The sequence below is a fragment of the Squalius cephalus genome, assembly GCF_949319135.1.
Source record: "Squalius cephalus genome assembly, chromosome: 1".
NCBI classification, from domain to species: domain Eukaryota; kingdom Metazoa; phylum Chordata; class Actinopteri; order Cypriniformes; family Leuciscidae; genus Squalius; species Squalius cephalus.
Window position 1 is genome coordinate 65440075 of NC_137122.1, and position 25980 is coordinate 65466054.

The following is a 25980-nucleotide window of genomic DNA, read 5'->3' on the forward strand; positions in this document are numbered from 1 at the left end:
TGCTTATCTGGGTCTTCAGGCTATGCAGTCTGTTGGTTTACCTCACCTCCCGATCTAAGTCGGTCGTTCAGTGACATCCTCATAAAATGACCTATGCAGTCTGTAGTACCTGACACAGAAGACTCTATAAAGCATCAGTGTGTGTTCATGTTAAAGACTCGCTCTACTATGCTTCACTCACAGGAGTGTGTGTGTTGAGTCTCACAGGAGTGTGTGTTGTTGAGTCCCACAGGAGTGTGTGTGTTGAGTCTCACAGGAGTGTGTGTTGTTGAGTCTCACAGGTTCAGTTCAGACTCTATAAAGCATCAGTGTGTGTTCAGCGTGTTAAAGACTCGCTCTACTATGCTTCTCTCACAGGAGTGTGTGTTGTTGAGTCTCACAGGTTCAGTTCAGACTCTATAAAGCATCAGTGTGTGTTCAGCGTGTTAAAGACTCGCTCTACTATGCTTCTCTCACAGGAGTGTGTGTTGTTGAGTCTCACAGGTTCAGTTCAGACTCTATAAAGCATCAGTGTGTGTTCAGCGTGTTAAAGACTCGCTCTACTATGCTTCTCTCACAGGAGTGTGTGTTGAGTCTCACAGGTTCAGTTCAGACTCTATAAAGCATCAGTGTGTGTTCAGCGTGTTAAAGACTCGCTCTACTATGCTTCTCTCACAGGAGTGTGTGTTGTTGAGTCTCACAGGTTCAGTTCAGACTCTATAAAGCATCAGTGTGTGTTCAGCGTGTTATAGACTCGCTCTACTATGCTTCACTCACAGGAGTGTGTGTTGTTGAGTCTCACAGGAGTGTGTGTTGTTGAGTCTCACAGGTTCAGTTCAGACTCTATAAAGCATCAGTGTGTGTTCAGCGTGTTATAGACTCGCTCTACTATGCTTCACTCACAGGAGTGTGTGTGTTGAGTCTCACAGGAGTGTGTGTTGTTGAGTCTCACAGGAGTGTGTGTTGTTGAGTCTGACTGCAGCGCTGAGGGACATGATGGACGGCAGAGACAGGTGAAGGTGGGAACGGTGGTCATCTGATTCATCAGAATAAACACACAGAATGAGAACCGCTGTGTTGAGATGGCAGTGAGATGTGGGGTTCACCGCCTGGACATATGTGATTGCTAGAACAATAAGTTTGAATAAAGCTTTGTTTGGTGTGTTGTTGACTTGTACATGCATTTGTTTATTGTGATGGTCACTTTTACTCATTTATTCATGTTTCTTATTGTCAGTAAATAAAATTATGTACTATTATATATTATTCATTAATATATGCATTAATTCATTGCTAGACTGAAAATTGAGATGTGTTCACTGCATTTATTTAGTGTGTATTTATGCATATCTATATCACATGACAAAACAAATTACATTTTGTTTCTTTTACTGAAATATATAATTTTCAGTAAAAAAAGTAATATAATTAAGTATTGGTCAGCATTTATCATTATAATTGTGTGTAAGTGTTGGGGTGGGCTAGCAATGCAATTCTTTCTGGGGTAATCTTTATTTTTAAGGAGGGATATTTACATTTTTGGAGTATAAAATCAGCAGTTTTCTCCAAAGGCGAGATCTTGGATCAGCCGCCCGTCTCCTCTGTGCAGACATTACACACATTACACACGCTGAGGAGAACTGTTCTAGGCTGTCGAGTTACTGATGTTATGAAGTGTTAGTGCACCTGTCACTCATAACTTATAGTTACATACAACATCAGGGAAAAATTCCAGTTCTTTAACAATGAACAATCATAATGACAATAAACAAAACAAAATAAGAAAACATAAATATCATGGGTTTGCGTTTATCATAGTATGAGATTATATACACAGGGGGAAAAGCACAATTACAAGGTTAAATCTATTTGAATAATTGATCATAATACATAAAAAAAAAGTTTATTATTTATAAACCCGAGGGATGAAACGAGTTAAACATGTTGAGATTTAAGCCACTTTTGCTTGTGGGTGAAACATTTTGCATATAAAATAAAGAAATTAACAACATATTCAAGAGATGATTTGGGGTTTTTATAATAAAAAATAACATCTAAGGATAAAACTGTGGGTCACATTATAGGGTTAAAATATAAGAACTTAAATCAACCCTAAATGTATTGGTTAAACTACAATTACAAAATAAATGGGCACTTGATTCTTCAACAAAACCACAAAATCAAATGATCAAGTTTCATCCATATCAGGATATTTACAGATAGATGAATTAAAGCTGTCGCTCATATCTTTTAAGTTGTTGCGCTTGTGATAACGTTGTAGGTCACATGATAACGTCAACATGGCGGATGATGTACGGCTCGCATTTATACTTAACGCGATCAGGCTATATAGTACCTACTCTTTTAGCGCTCGTTAAGCAAGTACTTATTGAAATTAAGGACCTACTCAGTGAATATGCGCTTTCGAACACAGCCAGGGTGTAGCAAACACACTCACAGTCCTTTTAAACAACAATTAGTTAGTCATGTGACAATCACCTGATTACGTAATGTAGAATAGTCACAAGAGAGAAGAGATTGTTAGATAAATATAGAGAACATATCTCACCAAAAAAAATACACAACACAACATAATATAAAACTATATATATATATATATAACAGATCAGAGTCACAAATGTATTCCAAAACATAGATTTTACAAAAAAAAAATCTATAAATTATATTATATCAATGAAATATACAAATCAGAATCAACAATATATTCCCAATTCCACAACTTGGATTTCACACAAAACTAAATAGATATTTATAATAATTAATTATTATATTAATTATTATAAATAATTATTATTCATACTAAACCAACATTGATAATTTAATATCACGTTTCTAAAACGCATGCTAACACACACGCTGCTTTATTTAATTGTGAAGTCTGAGTCTCTTCCACCTTTATGAAACACATTTACACATGTATTTCTCCTCATAGACAGTAGAGAGACTCTTCTGTGGATCAGCTGATGGTTTCTGCTCTTCTCATGATCATTTCACACTACGATATAACACATCTGTCAGAGTTTGGTGATCGACCTTTATCAGGGATGTTTGGTGATCGACCTTTATCAGGGATGTTTGGTGATCGATCTTTATCAGGGATGTTTGGTGATCGATCTTAATATACTCTGTAAAGTGGAACAGAAGAGAAAACAATCAGAGTTCAGTGGAACAAAGTGCAAATTATTATATTTCAATTACTGTTTTTTGGTTTGTTGTAAAAATAAGTTAAATTGAATTCCTGTAATCAGATTAATTACTGACAATACATGATCTTGGATAGATATTTGTGTTTTTAAATATAACAGATGTAAAGCATGAATCATATGTGTATGTGTGTGTGTGTGTGTGTGTGTGTGTGTGTGTGTGTGTGTGTGTCGGTGCGACTCTTATTGAGTCTCTGTAAAGGAGAAACTAATGAGTGTACGGCGTATGGAATAAACCACAGGGAGCAAATACAAATGTTATTTTGAGTTCAAACACAAACCTTTAGTTAAAGCCGTTTGTCCTCTAGTTTAAACATGTTTGTAGGCTCTTAGTAAATAACTGAGAGTAAAGTAAGTGTAAAGTTGTCACAGTAAAAACACACTAGAGACAGACATTCCTCATGTGAGCTGGACGCTGTGAGCTGAAGCTGGAACTGCACTGATTTTAGCAGGAGTGCAGCGTTTTTCCTACAGTCTGACCAAGTCTGTTTTCACACTGAAATGATTCACTTCTACTGTTAATAAAGCAGGTGTTGATGTTGTAGTGGATTTTTTCCTAAATCCCGACTATCTAGCGTCTACAGATCGACACTTAATAAATAAAACTGTTGCGTCTACAATCGACACTTAATAACCTTTATACTCCAGCTCTTTGTGTCTTCTGTCGACAACTGGCCGAGTTTCTAACTAACTTGCTTCCCTAAACTGACCAGTTTAAGCAGAAATTAACAGACAGACTTTCAGCAAACGTCCTCTAAATGCTTTAATAACGGCCGGGAGAGTCTTCGAGCAGTTCTCAGAGAAACTCTCCCAAGAAGAATCAAGGCCGGAGGATCTCAGACAAATTCCATTGAGACTCCCAGCGTAAAACACAGATACAACAGTTTTTATAGAATCGAGGTATGGCATAAATGTCAGGCTGCATTACATAATTTCTACGACAATGTATAAAGCTGTGACAGTGAGCTTTTGTTCTCTTTCCTCCTTTGTGTTAAACATTTCAATAACTTCACATTTTGTTCTCACACAAACCCTGTGTTGCAATAAAGCTTAATGATAATTTCCTTTCACAAATGTTTGAAAGATTTGTTCACATATCAGAGGTAAATGAAGATCTCTTTAATATCTCAGTGATGTTTCCTCACCTCAGGTCACAGTTTGAGTCTCGTAGCTCGTCTCTGAGCCGCTGCTGTGAGTCTCCTATATTATTGAATCTCAGCTCAAGCTCTTTTAGAAACTGCAGAGCTTTTGAGTTAGTCAAAGACTGAGTTAGAGAAGAAACATCTGTAATGCCACAGCAATATAGTCTAGAAACACACAAACAGAGGAAGAGAGATTATCAAACAAATCATGAATGTGAAGAATTTTACACAAATATAATGTGAACTCAGACTCACTGTGAGATATTGAGAATAAAGTGTTTTAGTTTAAAAACCCAGAAAGTGCACTGCTATAAACAATGAAACATAAGCCCTGCTGTCTTCAAATAAATAAACTTCAGTCACACTGTAATTGCTGTACAGTATAATGATACTAACTCTAGTTTCTCCAGCTTGAGTTGTGGGTTCATCAGTAGATCACTGAGGTTTTTCACTCCAGAGTCTCCTAGTTTATTCCCGCTCAGCTCCAGCTCTCTCAGGTGTGACGGGTTTGATTTCAGAGCTGAAGTCAGGATGAGACTCTGTTCCTCTGTAATACTGCAATCACTCAGACTGAAGACAGAAAGAGAAAATGACTCAGCTCTATGATGATCAACTAACGTGTTCATCTTCATCCAGCAGACTTTTGCTGACAAATAAACAGGGATATCAAGGTAAAGGTAACATGGAGAAAGACTACACATTGTTCATTTAAATATACTACCAACACTGTCACAATACAAAGGTTGAAATTGTTGATGTATTCATGTTTACACATTCATTTCATTTCATTTTTAAAGGGTCATGAAACCCCAGAACACATTTTTTGATGATGTGACGCGTGACCTTTCCAACGTGATGATGTAATACGTGGCACATCTCAGAGATGGTACAAGACGGGCATTTGTGGTTACAAATATATATATATATATATATATATATATGTGTGTGTGTGTGTATGTATATATATATATGTGTGTGTGTGTGTGTGTGTGTGTATATATATATATATATATATACCCCCTTTTTTTGAATATGTTGGGAAGTTGACCTTCCCAGACAATCCTGAGTAAACTTAGTGTCCCACGTTTTTTGCTGCAAATGACTGGGCAGTTCTTGGACCGTCACTCACAGCTATTAATGTTAATGTGTTTTTTTTTTTGTTTTTTTTTTCCTTCATTGTTACTATGTTGTTTGTCGTTTATTTTTGTTGATTCTTGGTGTTTATGTTTTTGTATTTTTTTTCTTCTTTGTATGTGAAGGTGAACTTTGTTAGTTCTTATTTCATGTTCAAAATTTAATAAAGAGATTGATGAAAAAGAAAAAGTATATACTGTATATATATAAACCAAATGAACTGATGACGGGACAGTTTGATCTTCGGCTGACAAATCAGAGGAAAGGAGCGGGGGGCCAAGATGGCGTCGTCATAGGTGGTCGCGTAAGTGTGGCCTGTTAAGGTGATGTGGTGAAACTTCTAATTTATTACCACTTTTCTCTTTTAATTTGCAAATGAATACTTATCTACAGTACATATATCTGTGAAACTGGATTTATATGGGTAAATCTAAGAAGAAAACGAAAGGAAAGCAAATCTTTAACGTAATTCCGGACTGTGTTTCCGACGCGTACAAGAGTAAATGGTCAGAATTCAGTTTCTCTAACCTCACAATGATGGACGCGACGAGCGAAGGTGAGGCACTGGAGGTGTCTGATTCGGTCCCAGTCTTTGATGAAAGGCTCTTGGTGCTCCCTTTCCTGATACTCCTATGAAACCGTTGGCCAAAAAAAGCAAACGACACGTGGAAAGAGTTCCAGAAGGAGGCGATGAAAACGCACGTATACTATCTGCGATTCGAGAACTTTCTGCAAAACATGATGAGACCTTTAAAAAAATTGCAACCATTGAAATGACAACAGATTCTACGTCTAAACTGCTTGAAAATCTCTCTTCGACGGTTCATCAGCTGGTACTGGATGGTGGATATAGCTCATCGTCTGGGTCCGGCAAGGGATGACGGAAAAGCAAGAGCTATCATTGTCATGTTCTCCCTCCGCCGTCTACGAGACACCATTTGGCGTGCAGCAAGAAGATGCAAATATCTGGATGACAACGGCCTGCGCCTCACAGAACCCCTATCTCCAGAAGACAGAGCTGCAAGGGAGAAACTCTGGCCTCTAGTTAAAGCTGCGAGGGATGCGGGCAAGAAGGCTTCCTTTCGTTCCTCGTTCGCGTTAATTGATGGGAAGAAGCACTTCTTTTCGGATGTAAAGTAGTGTTGTTGATTTTTTTTGGTTATCCTAGGAATAAACCTTTGATAAAAAAATAAATGAAAATAGTAATAATAATGCAATGCATTAGTTATAATTTTACATAATGCTGATTTACCCTTTTATTAGATTTTTTTTTTTTTAGTAGCTAGTCATTACTTGTTGCTTCAAGTATATTTGTTTAAAATATATATATTTTTTCTCATTTTATTATTATTATTATTTTTTTTTTTTTTACAACCAAATTAACCCAGATTGAGATGTTTAGAATTTTTGATAATTGTGTATTCTATTTCTTTGTTTGTCAAACGGGTATATTGTACTGTATTTGCACATTGTTTACTATATTTGAAAAGATGTTAGCCACCTCTCCCTTGTAGTTTCTACTAAGTGTTTCTTAAATTCTTGGGGGTTCTTAATTGTTGCGAATTTAAGAATTTTTCCTTTCAGTTTCCAGTTTGTTCTTGGTTATTTGTTCTAATGGATTTTACATTTAGGTCTTTGTCTGTTATGTCTCTTAATGTCAAGGGATTATGTGATGTGGTTAAAAGGAAAGCAATTTTTTTATTTTGTAAGAGTAGTGATGCAGACTTAATCTTTTTACAAGAAACACACTCTGATGCTGCAGATCTAAAATTTTGGAAAACACAATGGGGAAATACGATTTTTGCCAGTCATGGGAGTAGTCATTCTGCAGGGGTCTTGACTCTCATACACAAATTCAAAGGGGATATTCTAAAAGTGGTGGAATCTAATGATGGCAGGTGGATTACAACAGTTATTAAGCAGGACAACTCTTTCGTCATTTTATGCAATATTTATGGGTTTAATTCTCATGCCTCTAATAAGGTTATTTTTTCTCAAATTTCTTCTAAAATAAAAAGAATTACTTATTGAATATAAAGGTTCTTGTGTTATTTTAGGTGGTGACTTTAATGAGTGCATGGATGATGCTTTAGATAGATATCCACCTAGGTCTAGCAAAATTGCTCTAAGAAATGGCTTCTTTCTATATGTTCTGATTTCTCTTTGACTGATGCATGGCGATTTTATAACCCAGATTCGCAGGATTATACTTGGTCCAACAAAAGTTTATCTTTTCGTTCTAGAATAGATCTTTTCTTAATTTCTTCTTCAATTCTTCATCTTGTTAAAGATATCTCTCATGCCTTTGCTCCCTTATCAGACCATAAGCAAATTTATTTAAACCTTTGCAGTCTGCAACCTAATTTCAAATTGCGGGGCTACTGGAAGTTTAATAATAGCTTATTAAAGGATGGCAAATTCAATAAATGTATTGTTAATCTGGTAAAAGAATTATTCTCTGATGTACATAATAATTACAAAGAAAAATGGGAATATTTCAAATACAAGATTAGACTAATTGCTATAACAAGAAGCAAAGCATTGAAAGCCAATAGACATCAGTTAGAATCTAATTTGATTTGCAGGTTAAATGAGTTATTATTGAAAAAGACCATCTCTGAAGAAGAAAAACTGGAGTTGAATAGTATTAATTTGCAAATTAATAAACTTTATTTAGAATTAGCTAAGGGGGCTTTTATAAGATCTAGAGCCAAGTGGTTAGAAGAAGGTGAAAAAAATTCTAGCTATTTCTTTGCACTTGAAAAAAGAAATGGAAAGAAAAAAGCTCTTACGGCCCTTAATATTGAAGGATCAATTTGTAAAGATCCTATTCAAATTTCTAAATTTGTTACAAAATTTTATAGTGACCTTTATTCTTCTAATTTCAATATTAATAGCTGTGATAAATTTATTGAAAAAATACAGAGCTTTATCCCAGCCATTAATGACTGTGATAAATCATATTATGAATTGGATATAAATTGCGAGGAAGTGTGGAAAGCACTTAATTCGATGAAAAAAGGAAAATCTCCGGGCATTGATGGCCTTACCATAGAATTTTATATTCATTTTTGGGATATTATTAAATGCCCTTTACTCAGTGTGTACAAAGAATGCATCGCTCAGAGAGAGATGACCGTAACCATGAAACAAGGGATTATTTCCCTCATACCTAAACCCAACAAAGATATTCTTTCTATTGACAATTGGCGCCCTATTACACTTCTTACTGTAGATTATAAAATTCTGGCCTTGGTTTTTGCCAACAGATTAAAATTGAATCTTAGCTCTATTATTTCTGAAACACAATCTGGTTTTTTAAAAGGCCGTCATATTTCCAACAATATAAGATTGGTCCTGGATTTGTTAGATTATGCAGATTCCATGCAATCTCAAGGTCTTATTCTTTTTCTTGATTTTTACAAAGCCTTTGATACAATTGAACATCATTTTCTTCTTAAAGCACTTAAGTTGTTTGGCTTTGGGGATTCTTTTATTTCTACTATTTCTATGTTTTATAAAGGTGTTAACAGTTCTGTTATTATTAATTTTGACACTTCTCATAGATTTGATGTACATCGTGGTGTTAGGCAGGGTTGCCCTATTTCTCCTTTTTTATTTTTATTAGTTACTGAGTTGCTATCTGTGAGCATTGTTCAAAATCAAGAATTGAAAGGAATATCTATTTTTGGGAGGGAAATAAAAATTTCAGTTGGCAGACGACACCACGCTGTTCTTAAAAGATGGAAAATATGTGTCAAAGGCTTTAGATTTAATTAACCAATTTTCTTGTGCTTCTGGTTTAAAATTGAATATCTCAAAATGTGAGATCATGCCTCTCCATGATTTGAATTATGATTCGATTGAAAATATACCTATTAAGTCCACAATAAAATATCTAGGAATTTATATTACTAAAAATCTTTTGTCAAGACAACATCTAAACTTTTCATCTAGAATCATTAAATCTAAAATTATTCTTAATATTTGGCTACAACGGGACCTCCTGTCAAAGGCAGAGGGTCTTTCTCTTTTTGTTTATCCATCCTTATCTTTATTTGTGGAGAAAAAAATTGCTAAAGAAGTTAATAAAAAAATTTTAGATTTCATTTGGAAAAAGAAACCTCATAAACTAAAAAAAGAAGTGCTCTCTAACGATAGAGCAGATGGAGGCATTGAGTTTTTAGATTTTTCTGATATGATAAATATCTTTAAGATAAATTGGCTTAAGAGATGTCTTGCCAATCCAAAATCCATTTGGTATTTTATCCCCAACCAAATATTTAATCAAATCGGTAGTCTCTCCTTTATTCTAAAATGGAATTATTTACCGTCTAAGCTACCTATCGCCTTGTCCAGATTTCATCAACAATGTCTCCTTGCTTGGAAGCTGTGTTATGTTCACTGTTTTTCACCTCACAAAACATTATTATGGAATAACAGTGATATCACTGTCAGAAATAAATCTTTATTTTTTCCCAGGTGGTTCCAAAATGATATTAACTGTATCCTCTCCTTATTTGATGATTCGGGTAACCTTTTTACTTATGAGAATTTTATGACTTACCACAATTTCCCAATTCATCCAAAAGAGTTTAATACAGTGGTTAAAGCAATCTCGCCTGGGTTAATTCATCTGGTTAAAAGCCACTCCATATATAATCCAAGAAGAACAGTCACAATACAGTCTACTTTACTCTTAGATGGAATTGATTTTTTTGGACAAGAAATGTACAAATAGACATATACGCCAAATCTTTCAATTTATGAAAAAGATTTCTCCAAGAGGAAAATTCTATTGGAGACCTTTGGTAGAAGATATAAATTGGAAAAGGGCCTGGCTTTTACCTGGTAAATACTGTTTGTCCAATAAGGCTAAGGAAATACATTTTAAAATTTTACATAAAATATATCCTGTCAACTCTAATATTTCTAAATATTTGGATATTGACAGCTCATGTACTTTTTGTAAACAAGCAGAGGAGACATTTGAACATTTGTTTTATGATTGCCCGATATCCCAAAAATGTTGGTCTGACCTAGGTTCTTACATAGGCCTATCTGCTAGTGTGACTCTTTCTTTCAGTTTAAAAGACATTATTTTTTATTATAATGACGATAAAAATAAACCCCTAGAGTACGTTGTCAATTTCCTTATTCTTTACGGTAAATTCTTCATTCATAAACAAAAATGTGCAAATAACATTCTGTCTTATCCTTATTTTGACTCTGAATTAAGCTCACTTCTTCATTCTCTTCGTTATATAAATAATAAAAAATCCCTACGATTTATACAATACTATGATGAAATATTTAAAGTAAATACAATCACTTAAATGCTTTCCTTGTATATGTATAATTCCTTGTTATTTCCCTCTGCCATGTCATCCCTTTTTTTTTTTTTTTTTTTTTTTTTTTGTATGTATATGTAGGCTATATGTAATTCCTTGATAATGTTTTTTGTTCTTGTGTATGTATATGTAATCCCTTGATGATGTTATTTTGTTCTTGAGCAATAAAAAAAAAAAAAAAAAAAAACAGAGGAAAGGAGCGTTTCATTCCCGCCTATACGTGTAGAAATCAAATATTCAAGCTGTTTATAAATGTTTCTACCTGAGAACGAAAAGTGAAAAATCAAGCTGAATACTTGTTTTTAGTTTTTTAGAAAAAATAAAAAGATGAAAAAGGAAGTGTTTTCTTATTTTTCTACTTTCAATATTAAATCAAAAGACGAATGAACACACGACACGGACCGTGTAACGCTTTGCAGTTCTTTGTTCAATTTGCACCATCAAAATTAACCCAATGAAAAATTGGCTTCAAACTTTCATTTTCCATTTCTTTGGAATAATTCACAAACGGATAATTGTTTCTCAGTTTAATTTTCAATTCTACAAGCTGGGTTGTTGCATCCGAGTCTGATTTTTGAACAAACATAAAAAATTACTCATTGCTCTGATTTTCCATTTCTCTGTGTTTTGCTCGCGGTTGGACCGTACCAGTTCCACTGGGGGGTGGAGCGGGGGGTGGGGGGATGTGGTTGCATTAACCATAGGCATTAGAGCGCTGTAGCGTTTGAAGATGGTGAGTGCGCGCGCGGCCGGGGCTTTCTCTCTGCTCGTTCTTGTTTATACTTTCGCCTGGCTCCGCAACGCGAGTCTCAGCAGACTGCGCGCGCACCTCCCCAAACGGACGAGGCGTTTATTGACGCACTTGCCGTTGTACTATTCTTTGAAACGACAGGGGGCGACTCAAGTAATTGTCCTCTAAACAATCAGGAAACAGCGGTGAGAAGAAGAAAGCTACAGTACACACACGTGACAATGTTTATTTTAGTACACCACCACCAATACCACACTTCAAAAAGAATCATGTAAAACCCAGTAAACCCTGAAATTATTACTAGTGACACCTAATTACACCTTCGCGCTCGTGCGGACGCGTCGAGTAGGGCTTTTATGCGGGAAAAAAGAGATCCCGGCCATGCAGTCTTGGAGCCCGTAACAGGAAAAGTGTAACATCTTAAATCAAAATTTTATAACCTATTTGGTCAGAAACTTCATCCAACGTCATTCATTTGATGAATGCTCAAGTCCAATTTTATATCCTCAAGTCCGTACAAGCACGATCATCAGTCCGCGAGTCCAAGTCAAGTCACGAGTCCAGAGAATAGGTTCTCGAGTCCGAGTCCAGGACTCGAGTACTCCATCACTGACCTAAAACAATATGCTAGCCTACTAATGATGACTTATAATAGTAGCTATTAATAAATCCTTATGTTATTTAATCGGTGATGGCTTATTCTGTTTGTCGACAACTTATAAACACATTAAATAAAAGAGGTTAGATAATTATATAAAAAGTATGGAGATTGAGTCAAAAGGACCAAGATTGAGCGTGCACGCGCAATATCTCAGCGAGTCAGCGAATGCAGAGCGAATTTTGAAAGCGCGACCCGACATTCGTGTGAGAGAGAAGGAAATTCGCCTGCGAAGAGATTCGCTCTTGCGCATTAACAACCACTCAAGTGTTACAGTAATACGCTCTTGACAGTCCTTATTAAAATTACACGATAGAAAGAAACTGCCTCAAAAGAACTATAGCTAAAGAAGAGAAGAATGTCGTGTCTGAAAGCTGGCGCATTGCCACTGTCTGACATGTCGATAAATCAGTGCAGTGGTGTGTAGTCTAGTTTTTTGTAGTGAGTATACTGTAATATACTATAATATATTAATAGTTTTTAATAAACTATTATTATTATTATTATTATTAGGACTACTTTAAGTATAGGCTACTCTACTGTGCAATAGTAATATATATTCTGTTATAATTTTTTCAAGTTATATCGAACTTTTATTTTGACAGGTTGTCATAAAGACATTACAGTTTCTGTGTGTATATGAAACGAATGAATGACGATAGTTTTATCAAATGAAATGGTGAAATTCGCATGAAGTGACTCTCATAGCAGCTCTGCGATGAAAGTGCACATGTGTATCCTATCCTACATCATGTCTCAATACAGTGAAACGCTGAAAACACCACGAGCGTGAGTCACGCGTGCTTCAGTGTGTGTGTGTGTGTATGTGTGTGTGATATACACTAGTCCATATCGAAATTTGATTCATTGTACAGCCCTACTTTTGATTTATTCATTCAAAAATCGCCAAATTCTGTGACGTTCTGAATTGCAAGCTCCATTTGTGACTGGATTCCGCGATTCGATCCGTGTCACTTCGCAAACACAGACGGGTGAATTTATGAATGAAAGTGTGAAAGTTCTGACACAAAACGAAGTTGTTACGTATCCTCACGCTTTTTTAAGTGGGTATACGCAAATCCTTGGCCTTTTCTAGTGGGTATATGGCGTACACCTGCGTATCACGTAGACTACACCACTGCGATAAATCATGGACAGACTCAGACATGCCATACACATAACGCTACAGCGCTCTAATGCCTATGGTTAATGCATCCACATCCCCCCACCCCCCGCTCCACCCCCCAGTGGAACTGGTACGGTCCAACCGCGAGCAAAACACAGAGAAATGGAAAATCAGAGCAATGAGTAATGTTTTATGTTTGTTTAAAAATCAGACGCAACAACCCAGCTTGTAGAATTGAAAATTAAACTGAGAAACAATTATCCGTTTGTGAATTATTCCAAAGAAATGGAAAATGAAAGTTTGAAGCCAATTTTTCATTTGGTTAATTTTGATGGTGCAAATTGAACAAAGAACTGCAAAGCGTTACACGGACCGTGTCGTGTGTTCATTCGTTTTTTGATTTAATATTGAAAGTAGAAAAATAAGAAAACACTTCCTTTTTCGTCTATTTTTTTTTTTTTTTGATACACGGTCCGTGTATCATCTGATCATTTCATTTCCTGTTTGGAATGGAATAACGAGAAATGAAAAGACGGATCGTTTATTCGGTGTTTCGTTTAGTTTAATAAACGGAAAATGAGATTTCGGCTCGATTTCTAATTTTTCGTTTGTGGTTTACAAATCGGTTTATGGCTTTGATATTTCGTTTGCACATGTGGGCGGCGCTGAAACGCCCCTTTCATCTGATTGGTCAAACCGCTTCGTCTTCAGTACAGCCAGAATAAGAGTCCGTACGGCACACTCACATCCCACTTTAACCCCCTGTGAGCAATAGGGGAAACCCAGAAAGTGCACTGCTATAAACAATGAAACATAAGCCCTGCTGTCTTCAAATAAATAAACTTCAGTCACACTGTAATTGCTGTACAGTATAATGATACTAACTGTAGTTTCTCCAGCTTGAGTTGTGGGTTCATCAGTAGATCACTGAGGTTTTTCACTCCAGAGTCTCCTAGTTTATTCCAGCTCAGCTCCAGCTCTCTCAGGTGTGACGGGTTTGATTTCAGAGCTGAAGTCAGGATGAGACTCTGTTTCTCTGTAATACTGCAATCACTCAGACTGAAGACAGAAAGAGAAAATGACTCAGATCTATGATGATCAACTAACGTGTTCATCTTCATCCAGCAGACTTTTGCTGACAAATAAACAGGGATATCAAGGTAAAGGTAACATGGAGAAAGACTACACATTGTTCATTTAAATATACTACCAACACTGTCACAATACAAAGGTTGAAATTGTTGATGTATTCATGTTTACACATTCATTTCATTTCATTTTTAAAGGGTCATGAAACCCCAGAACACATTTTTTGATGACGTGACACGTGACCTTTCCAACGTGATGATGTAATACGTGGCACATCTGAGATGGTACAAGACGGGCATTTGTGGTTACAAAGTATATATATATATATATATATATATGTGTGTGTGTATATATGTGTATGTAAACTTAGTGTCCCACGTTTTTTGCTGCAAATGACTGGGCAGTTCTTGGACCGTCACTCACAGCTATTAGTTAAGTAAGGGATAATCCACGGCTAGCCATGCATTAAAGGATTTTAATGCACGACGTAGAGGCGAAGAACTCTGGTTGCCTCTACGAAGTGCATTAAAATTCTTTAATGCATGGCTAGCCGTGGATTATCCCGCTTATACCTTGGTTATTTGCCAAGTTAAAAATAAGTTAAAGCTGTAACTGATGTTTACAGTGTATATTTTTAACAGACGTGTAAAAATGACGGTTATTTCTTAAGTTAAGGCTCGTCAGTTCTTGCACTCCGTCCGCTTTAAATAAAGTAGAGCCATCGGATTGCTTTTATTTGAATGAATTCACATTTATTTAAATTCATTTTTAAAAGAGAGAGACAGAGAACTGAAGGAGAAGGAACAGAGAGAGAGAGAGAGAGAGATGCGTGCGCGAGTTACCTGTGTGCGTCGATCTCTTCTTTAAAGTCTAGCAGCTACAGTCCCCTCGTTGCTTAAGCATATAGCTAACTTAATGATTCTTTAATGGATTTATTACAATTATTTATGAATGACAGGCAACACTGATACAAATTAAACGATATTCAAAAATCATCCATTTAGCCTACCTAAACGTTTTCATATGCGTCTCTCACTCTGCTTGCAAGTGTATCTGTGTTACTATGGTTACCAATGTAGCGGATTAATTTCGAACTGTAATCAAACTGACTGGAACTACCTGTGCATTAAACGGTTTTACTGCACACCTTCCAGCCAATCAGAATCGAGTATTTAAACAGCCCATGGTATAATGTGTTTTTTGTTGTTTGTTTGTTTTTTCCTTCATTGTTACTATGTTGTTTGTCGTTTATTTTTGTTGATTCTTAGTGTTTACCAGAGTATGTGAGCGGTGCGGAGTGGGAGCGGAGCAAGGAGCGGAGTTGCGTGATTTTGCCAGGAGCGAGGAGCGGATTTTTTTAATGTCGGAGCGTTGTGATTTTCTCTCGCTCCACTATCGCTTCAAAAGGACCAAACCACTGTGAGGCAACGGAGGGGGACTCAAAATGTTTCTAATCATATTTTGCATTTGTTTGCATTTGTATTGTTTTACTAGTACTTTCACAAACAGTTATAAAAGTATATATCATGTAATTAATTTTACACATGCTTTTAATGATATTTTTACCGACCCCCTCGCAATTTCTACCTGTGCAACTCCATTATATGATGGACGATTTTATAAGGCCCTGCCTGTTTACACGAGAACGCTCGCGGGTGAAAACGTAAAAATATTTTATCAGATGTGCCTTTCGTTTAGACGGCGACGGCGTTTTTGGGGCTTAAAAACGCAAAAAAGTGAAACCACCCTCCAGAGTGGTAATCTTAAAAACGCTCCACCGTCGTGTTTCCATCTAAACGGTAAAAAACAAAGTCTGCTAGACAGTGAAGGCACCGATCAGTGCTTCACATTGCCACCGAGCCGCCTGGAGTGCATACTACATTGAATTTCACACACTTTTGCGTCACCGTATGCACGCAGATTTCCCCCCCATAACGCTCGTCTAAACGCAGAATAAAAAGTGATCACTTTTGCGTTTTCTCTTCAGATCGTTTCCGTGTAAACGTAGCCTTAAAAACGCTCCACCGTCGTGTTTCCGTCTAAACGGTAAAAGCAAAAGTCTGCTAGACAGTGAAGGCACCGATCAGTGCTTCACATTGCCACCTTGCCGCTGAGTGCATACTACATTGAATTTCACACACTTTTGCGTCACCATATGCACGCAGATTTCTACGGAGCCCCTGAGGGGACCTTTGCAAAAAAAAAAAAAAAAAATGTGCGCACGAGAAACTTTCGGTTTGCGTTATAGCGTCATTAATACAAATGTGAAAATATGGATGATGTATATCATTTATGTTGTTGTTTGACATGTTTTGAAGTGTCTATTTTAGCAAAAATCCCAAGCAAGGTGCTATTAAAGACAACACTTAGAGACATATTTTAGTCACAATTCAAATAATTTGATTAACTTTGAATAGACTTTTAATAAACTTTGTATTTGTATGTGTATTGATAAAAAAATAAACAAGTAATAATCTTCGCTACTGAGATGAAGGAAACATTTTTTTAAGAAGTAAAGTTCACAAGATTGCTATTTATCTTGATCAAACTGTTCCGTCATCAGCTCTTCCTCAGTTCCGCACTGCAGAATAAAATAGTCATCCTCTGCTGCAGTTGTACGGATTCTGAACGCGTTTATTGCAACTACATTTCATCTTTTTCTCATCAAACAACCAGACTAACGAATGGTTCGACACATCCCGTACAGAAGAGCCTAGACAGGGCTTTCTTCTGTATAGATATACTGTATACAGGGTAAATGACGACTGTTGGCCTACCATGGTCGCCCTCGTCCAGTAAGTTTTAAATAATAATAATAATAAATTAAGATATAAATCAATATAATTCGTTGTAAATTAAATATTTTAAACAATACAAAAAGGTAATAATTGACTGTATAGTCCTAACGTTCATGCATGAACTGTCATTCAGACTGACTATCTAACAACCAGAGAACAGAGAACATCAGAGATATTAAAATACATACTCTTCTGAGTTTTATGATGTACACTGTTAACCCTTGCTGTAAAAAAAGGCCAAATTCTGACAATATTATACCATTTTCCATTAAAACAGTAATATACCGTAGAAAACAAAAGTAGCCTACAGGAATATACTGTGAATTAACAGTGCTCAAAGTCGACACTCAGAGGCTGTTTTCCAATCACACCCTATACCCTCATTCACTATTCCCTACATTAGTTCACTATAGTCCCCTTGACAGTGAATGTAAAGAAGTGAGTGAATTGAGACACTGATGAACACCTGATAAGCAGAATCACTGAAGGACAGAGAAACAAGAACAGAAAAAAGAGAAACACAAGAACTACAACTGCCTTCCAGCGACACTGAGTGTGAAACCAGTTTACAAACCAGTTTACGATTATTTTTTTCATACATGTACAAAAGTTCTTGTTGAGAATTAGCAGAGATATAGTTAATAATAAAGTTTGTTGTCACCATGATGGAGATCAGTATTTGCTTTAGTTGGTCACTTGTCCCTTGACTTCTTGCCATTCATCTCTCTCTGACTGCTGTAACAGTGAGTTTATAAAACACATTTGTTATGGCAAGAAAGCGTCAAGATGAAGATGATCAGCTGTTTTTATTATTTTGTGATGATGTCACAATCATGCTGAACATGTCTGATTTTCAGATTTTTCCTTTATATATTCATTGAAATTATGGGTATTTCATATTTAGCATATATCTGTGAATCTACAAAATGAAATCAATATTTCTGTAATCAGGTCTTCTGAAGAATATTGTAAACATATAGTGCATTCAATTTTATTTTACTCCTGTTTGACTCAGACACACACAGATATCAACAATCAGTATATGAATCTCAACAATGGTGAAAAGTTTCATGTCGCAATGCATGCTGGGTTCCAGGATAATATAAAACTCCCAGCATGCACTGCTGCATGAATAATAATTAAAAAAAAGAAATATTGCCACCATTGTTGAGATTCATGTGCTAAATTGTGATATCTCTGTGTTTCTAAAAGATAGCTCTGTTTCTCTGGTTATGCATGATGTGTTAAAAAAAATTAGTCATAGTAATTTATTGCTGTGGTTTCACAGTAGTGCTAATGTAACACTTTTGATCAAGGATTAAACTCTGAATGAGTAAGAATTAATTCCTTAGTGAATGAACAGGCAATATGATGATTTTGTCATCATAAGCATTATAACCGCAATCATTCATAAACTGTGTGTGTGCACAAGTGTGACTTGCAAAAACACAGCTCAAGCAGCAAAAGAAAAACTAATGTTTTAGCATCAGCATCCCAACTAAAGCAAGCACTGATCTCTATAATGGTAACTTCAAACCAAACATTTTCAATTAAACATCTCAGTAACAACTTCTGTAGATGTATGAAATAAAGTCATACTGGTTAATAATAAGTGTAATAATGTGTAACGGGAAGTCAGTCGTAGTTATTGTGTTTCTCTATTTTCTGTTCGTGTGTTCCTCTTTCCTTCAGTGAATCTGCTTGTTAACAGCAGGTGTTCATCACTAATGCTTAACAATCACTTACATATTCCCTTAATTATCTCACTTTATTACATGGCTTGGCTGAATTCCAATGTAGAATGCGGTCTGTTATTTCTTGATAACAGACCGCTGCGAAGTATAACAGACCGTTGCCATGAAAAACAGCGCGTTGATATGGACGCGGAACGGACTATTTTCTTTGGCGGAAGCAATACAATCGTTTTTAAATCAATAAACTCCTTTTTAAATCAATAATTCGTAGCAAATTATTTATTTATTTTGTAGGTAGCCATGTAATAAGCGGGATAATGTATAGAGAGGCGGTCTTTATAGCGAATAACAACCCCTTCAGGCTGATTCAAGACCCCTCCGCTTCGCGTCGGGATCCCGTTCAGCCTGTCGGGGTTGTTATTCGCTATAACGACCGCCTCTCTATACATTATCCCTTACGTAACACTGCGTCAATGTTACTTTTTACTCTTTGTAGTGTGGATTTTCCTGTGGGGTTGAAAGGGTTAACAGTGTAAGATAAAAAGTCACACCCACGAAATATATTTTAACAGTAATAAACTGTAAGTTATAAAACAGGTTTATACTGGCAACACTGTTGCCAGTAGTTTACTGTAAAATGTATTTTTTGGGTCACCGTTGTGCAGAAGAGTAGAGCCTGTGCTTCAGTCCAGGAGAAGATCTACAATCATTGATGATATGCTGCATGTTGCTTTTTTTAACAGGCGGTGCCTGTGTAGTTGCTGGTCCAGTGGAAATCTCTTTATTTACAAAAGTTTTTTAGTGGTCTCAAACGAAAGAAGTTCACAGTAATACTTTGCTCACATTATTAATGCATTATAAATTTTAGTTAATACATTTAAATGACAGTTGGTCAATTTAAGGCAGTCGGTTTCTGCAAGTGTAATTAGTTAACTTGAATTAGAATTTAGTGCATTTTTACAGAAACAAACTAGATTACAGTAAAGAACTGTACAATTAACAGTATTTTACTGGCAACAGTGTTGCCAGTATTCTACTGTAAAAAAACCCGGTAAGGTCTAACAGTGTAGGCCTTTTTTATTAAAATGTATTAGCCTATAATTTATATCATTCTCAAGGATGCGTGCTTATGCGTGGCGCACTCGGTCATGTTGAGAGGGAAACACGCATTATATTATTAGGCTAGTCTATTCAGAAATAGTGTAAAAGACCTGTAAATAAAATAAAACATTAACATTATAAACACTATTAATAACATATAGGCTATGCGTATTTTACTTCCCCTTACTAACCAAATCATTAAATGAATGGGATCAGAAAACAACAAGAAATGAAAAATAAGTAGGCCTAACCACTTATAATAATAAATAAAAAAAATAAATAAAAATAAAAAAATACATAAAAATAGCCCATTGTGCCCTTTATTACAAACAACCTTTAGCCTATTTTAAACGCCAAGCCTAAACAAATTTATTTGAATCGAAACTGAAACTATACCGCAAAGTTGGGTTCGCGCATCTTTCGTTCGGTCCAAAGTTTAATACTGAACAGGAATTAATAATCATTTAATAATGAACCGGCTGTGATGTCAAGTTAATGCCAGAAGTGAACCAATGTTGTTAATAGCGCGATTCGCCGGCGCCATCACCTGGATTTGTTCCTCAGTTGGGGAAATAACTTAGTACATTATCTACGTTTCATACTGTCATTCGAAACAGTAAAATGTATATTTTTATTTGTGTACATTCAAAATGACTACAAAATGTCATGCCTTTGAAAAAGAAAGAAAACAACATGATGCGGACGTGCAGAACTTTATCCAAGAGCTGTTGTAAAGCCTATAAACAATCTGTTACAGTAATTTCCCATTATCTATGCAAAAGCTGCTTTGCAACCATATTGTTAAAAGCGCTATATAAATGAAGGCGACTTGACTTGACTAGAAATCGAATATTCAAGCTGTTTATTCAATTTTCTACCTCAGAATGAAAAACGTTTTAGAAATATTGTTTATAAAACGAAAAAGGAACTCTTTTCTAATTTTCTACTTTAAATATTAAATCAAAAAACTATACTGAACGAAAGATACACTGATTCAATTACACTACTAATTGTAGTTTGAATAAAAAAATTCAAACCTTTATCTAAAATTTATTTTTTTATATTTTATATAAATTTAAAACATTCTGTCTTTTTCAGACTTTCTTCTGTGAACACAAAAGTGTTTTGCAGAATGTTCATTGAACAGTCATCAGCTTTCTTTATCATCATTTGCTTTCATATTTTTCATACAATGGTTGTAAATGGATACTGAGGCTGCCAATGCCTAATATTCTGCGTAACATCTTTTGTGTTCCTCAGAAGAAGGTCCTCTGGTTTGGAACAAGTGTGAATATTTTCACTTACTTGTTAATCCACTTTAATATTTTGTACTTTTTTATGTTAATATTTTGTTTCCCCATGTTGGCAATGTAATACATACATAAATGATATATACATCATCCATATTTCCACATTTGTATTAATGACGCTATAACGCAAACCGATAGTTTCTCGTGCGCATGCGAAAGTCCTATTTTTTATTTTTTTGCAAAGGTCCCCTCAGGGGCTCCGTAGATTTCCCTCCCATAACGGTCATCTAAACGCAGAATAAAAGTTATTACTTTTGCGTTTTCTCTTCATTTCCGAAATATTACCGTGAAGAAGGGGAAAAAATATAAATATATTGTATATTTAAAAAGGTAGTGATGACAAAGGAGAACGCGAGTGCGGGGAGGTGATTACAACGTCAAAAGATTCCTATTTTGCTTTGTTTTAAAGTCAGCTAAAGGATAGCCTAATTTATTGGTTTGGGGCTGTTCAAAATTCCAATAAAGTATGTGGATGTTCTTCTCTTAGTATTGCGTATTCGTTTTACAGTACATGCATCTTCTGATCAGAGGTTGGTGTTATTTAAAAAAAAAGAATACAAATTTACCGTGGAGCGAAAACGGAGCGAGACGTATTAAGGGTGGAGTGGGGAGGGAGCGAGGAGCGGAAAAATGTACACCAAGAGCGGAGTAAATTGCGTGTGTGTATTTGCAGTCTCTTACCGCTAAGAGGCGCTACAATCACAGACTTTGCAAAGTGTCAGTTTATTCTCTCTATTGCGTAATCTGCCGCCGCGCCGCGGCTCATTGAGAGCGATTGAAAGCTGGTAGCAAATCAGTTCAAATGAAACATTGAACGAATTCATAATCACAATACTGAAATTAAATTGAATAATGAAAAAAAAAGATCAACATAAAACATTGCAATAGAAAAATATTTGGCCACATCAATGAGGCTTTGTAAGAGCATAAGACATTAGATTAACAGTATGCGATAGCTCTGTGGTCAATGCAATAACATGAGCCTCGCAGAGCTTCAAGCGATCTGAGATCGAATCTCAGTGTAGCCGACAGTGTTTATGTTTTTCCGTTCTTGATGCTTAAATATGTATCTGTTTATTAAAGTCAAGCATCCTGTTTAATTATCAATTGTACATTACAACATAAATTTGCTACATTCCAGTTGAGCCTCTGCAAAGACGACACATCTGATGAAGGAAGACTGTCAGTCGATCGCACCAGAAAATGAAGATGATGAAGCTCGTCTTTAATCTGCTTTTTTTTTTTTTTTTTTTTTTTTTTTTTTTTGTGAATCATTCGCGAAATTGAGATGACTGACAGTGATACCCGGCCAAAGCAACGGAAGACATTTTTCAAAACAGATCGAACAAATCAGAAAAATACTTTCAAAACAGTAGGGGAGAGCGGGCACAAAGTAACACTTTTTGACTTTCTCAGTTTGTGTAAATCTACTTATGGTTCAGAGTATTTATTTTTTCCCACATTAATTTCCCACATGTCTAGTACAATTATGTGTTTTTGTTTTATTAATACAGTATATACTTTTTTCTTGATATACCCCGAAAGAATGGAAGTGAAATGTGACAACATGCCCCATAGGTGGGGTACATTGTAACATAACATATGGCAGCTTAAAATGTTATCTGATCTAATAAAAAAAATATACAAAACAAACTAAAATATTTTCTAAATAAATTACAATTTAAAAACTTTTTCATATAAAATAATGGCAATTTTTAATAATTAAATATAAACTCATTTTTGAGTTTTGACTACGAACACATGAAAACACAGCTATACAAAATAGTTCAAAACAAATAAATAATTAGTAATTTCTGAATATTGATATTATAGAATATAATAGCATATTTCTAATAGAGGCACATTGTAACGCAGTGTTACAACATGCCCCCGCCTGCTCATCTGGGATTTAAACCCGGCTAGTGTCTTCTGCTAGTTAGCGAAGCATTAAAGAACTATCTCAACTGTTAAATAACATCTTGGAGATTAAAATAATATCAGATTTGTCTTATTTTAAATAAACAAAAAATAGAGATGAAAAATTAACTTAAGTAATTTACTTTTGCTATGGTTTAATAAATGTCTATGGATATCTTCCAAAAAAATAATAATTTTGGCGGATTTTCTTTCTCTCTATATAGTGTTGATATGGCAACTAGTAAATACACAAAGTTTCGTCATCCAAGCATGTGCGGAAGTATTTAAAACAAGCGTGTTACAACTAGCCCAGCGTTAGGTTGTGCCCCGCGCTCCCCTATTGCTTTCAATTAAAAAATAAACAATGAAAATGCAAAAGAAAAATAAAATTAATTAAGTTTGAAAACCCATCGCACATTTCAAGGTATAGTTTATTTAACAGGCGTTTTTCTTTGCCTCTCTCTCGCGCTGGATCTTTTTTTAGTAAGTTTCTTTTGTCTCCCACTGCGCGCTTTCTCGAAAAAACACTTCTGGGTAAAAACACACCATACAGCTGATAATACTGTATATGCCACTGCGTGTCATCCACACAAATCACGAAAGAAAAAACTGTAACAAACAGCCTTTGTTGCTTCAAAGATACAGCATGCCTTGCTGAATTTACCTTAGGCTACAATAAAACGAGGTTGATCGCGAATTAAAGAGCTCTGTATCTGCTAAATTGAAATTGTGTGTGGAAAACCTTTAAATACAATCAATAAAACTACAATATTTATAATTTAATAAGATATAGGGCCCACATATGGACTTTTGGAGATTTTGAGATTTATCCTTAAAAGAATGTAGCCTTTGCCTGCTCATCAGGCTGGCTATCCGACACTCTCCATATGAAAGACGGAACATTAACACCTCTTGTCCTGCACCCCCACGATAAAGCAACTGCCTTCTCCAAACCCCCCACAGGCTATCTGAGTTTGCAAAACAAAACAAAGAGTTTGCCACTCGTCGTGGTGTGCCAAAACACTTAATTATAAACTTCAACATTTCATTCAAAACAATCTCAAAACGCTCTGTGACATTTTGAAAAGCCGTGCATGCATTACGGCCACTGGAACCATGAACGCAACAGAATACTGGCTCTGATTTTATTGTTTGTCGTTTAAACGCGCCTGTTGCATATCTTTATTTTATATATTTTATATGGTCTATTGAATTAGCATTAATATATAGGCCTATTTTTTTTTTTTTACAGAACTGCTTTTGAAATTACGATTGGAATTATTAGAAATAAAGTCATTGTATAATAGCCTATTTGTTCCTTGGTGTAAAATGGAAATGCATGGTAATTTTATTTTATAAATTGGCTATAAGCAAAAAACTATGGTGTAACAGAGTTTTAGAACTAGACAAATCTCTCTGCATCAATAATAGGCTATAAAATGCATTAATAGGCTAATATAAATATTTCAGCAGTCCAAGTTGGTTCGGGATTTGAACCCGTGTCATCTTAATGATCGTAACGTAAGTTCTACCACTCGGCCATGACTTTACTCGTCGCGAAATCCCCAAACGTTCCAATGAGTATTCGCTCACACGAGCGAGAAGCGCTCTTCATTCAAATGAACGCGCCGCCGCGTTTGTTGAACACTAATTCAACATGCCAGAATAAAACCTGGCTTTAGAACAATGCATAGCGCCACTCGTCGTGGTGTGCCAAAATACTCAATTATAAACTTCAACATTTCATTCAAAACAATCTCAAAACGCTTTGTGACATTTTGAAAAGCCGTGCATGCATTACTGCCACTGGAACCATGAACGCAACAGAATACTGGTTCTGATTTTATTGTTTGTCATTTAAACGTGCCTGTTGTATATCTTTATTTTATATATTTTATGTGTTCTATTAAATTAGCATTGATATATATATATATATATTAGTTGTGGGCCGTTATCGGTGTTAACGTGCTGCGTTAACGTGAGACAATTATCGGGCGCTAAAAAAAATATCGCCGTTAATCTATTCTCAAAGTTGGGTTGGGAGCTGGGTCTATGCAAGCTATGATGACTTTCACCTTGATATTTTAGCGCGGATTCGGTTCGGTGTTCGGTACGCATTTTCAAACCGAACGGTTCGTTGGACCATTTTTCCTGCCGACCAAAATTTCGTTATTTCAAATGTAGGCGGGTCGCGCGTGGCAAGCGCGCTCATAATGTAAGAGACAATTGTCCGACATCAAATGGAAAACGTAATGTAAGTGGAACAAAACTGAGCTACTCATTATTGTGTGGTTGACGGACCGTTGTTTATCAGTTTGGACCAAAGCAGCGCGAGCCGATCGTTATCATGCGACACTGTTACTACACAGCACTAAGAGATCCAGTAAATAAATCATTTGAATTCGCCACTGAAGTAATAACATCGCTGCGAGATCTAGTGAGAAACACTCACATTTCTCTGTTATTAACGGATCAAACAGCGTGTGGAAGCCGGGAAGAAACATTGTGCCATGAATGAACTATCCAGTGTCCACAGATCAGCATTATTCACCATGGATTTACTGTAGTAACACTAACTGCAACTATGGAAGTTTGGCAGGAATAGTAGGCTAATGCTTGAGATCGCACCAGATCACAAAACACTCAGTTTGCACAAATACAGTGTTAAAGTGTTTTAGTTTAAACTGTTGAAGTGATTTTAAGCAT

The 25980-nt window shown here is 35.8% G+C and overlaps 1 protein-coding gene across 2 annotated transcripts in view; it reads right to left on the reverse strand.

Annotated features, from left to right (window-relative positions):
* Positions 1–13828: 13828 nt before the first annotated feature.
* The window catches only part of LOC307159639 (NACHT, LRR and PYD domains-containing protein 3-like), a 63588-nt gene continuing 51436 nt past the window's right edge, over positions 13829–25980 (reverse strand). For both annotated transcript variants that reach the window (XM_079873114.1, XM_079873113.1), the window contains one exon: positions 13829–14424. In XM_079873114.1, coding sequence (XP_079729240.1) covers positions 14214–14424 — 211 coding nt within the window. In that variant the 3' untranslated portion in view covers positions 13829–14213. The remainder of the gene's footprint in view (positions 14425–25980) is intronic.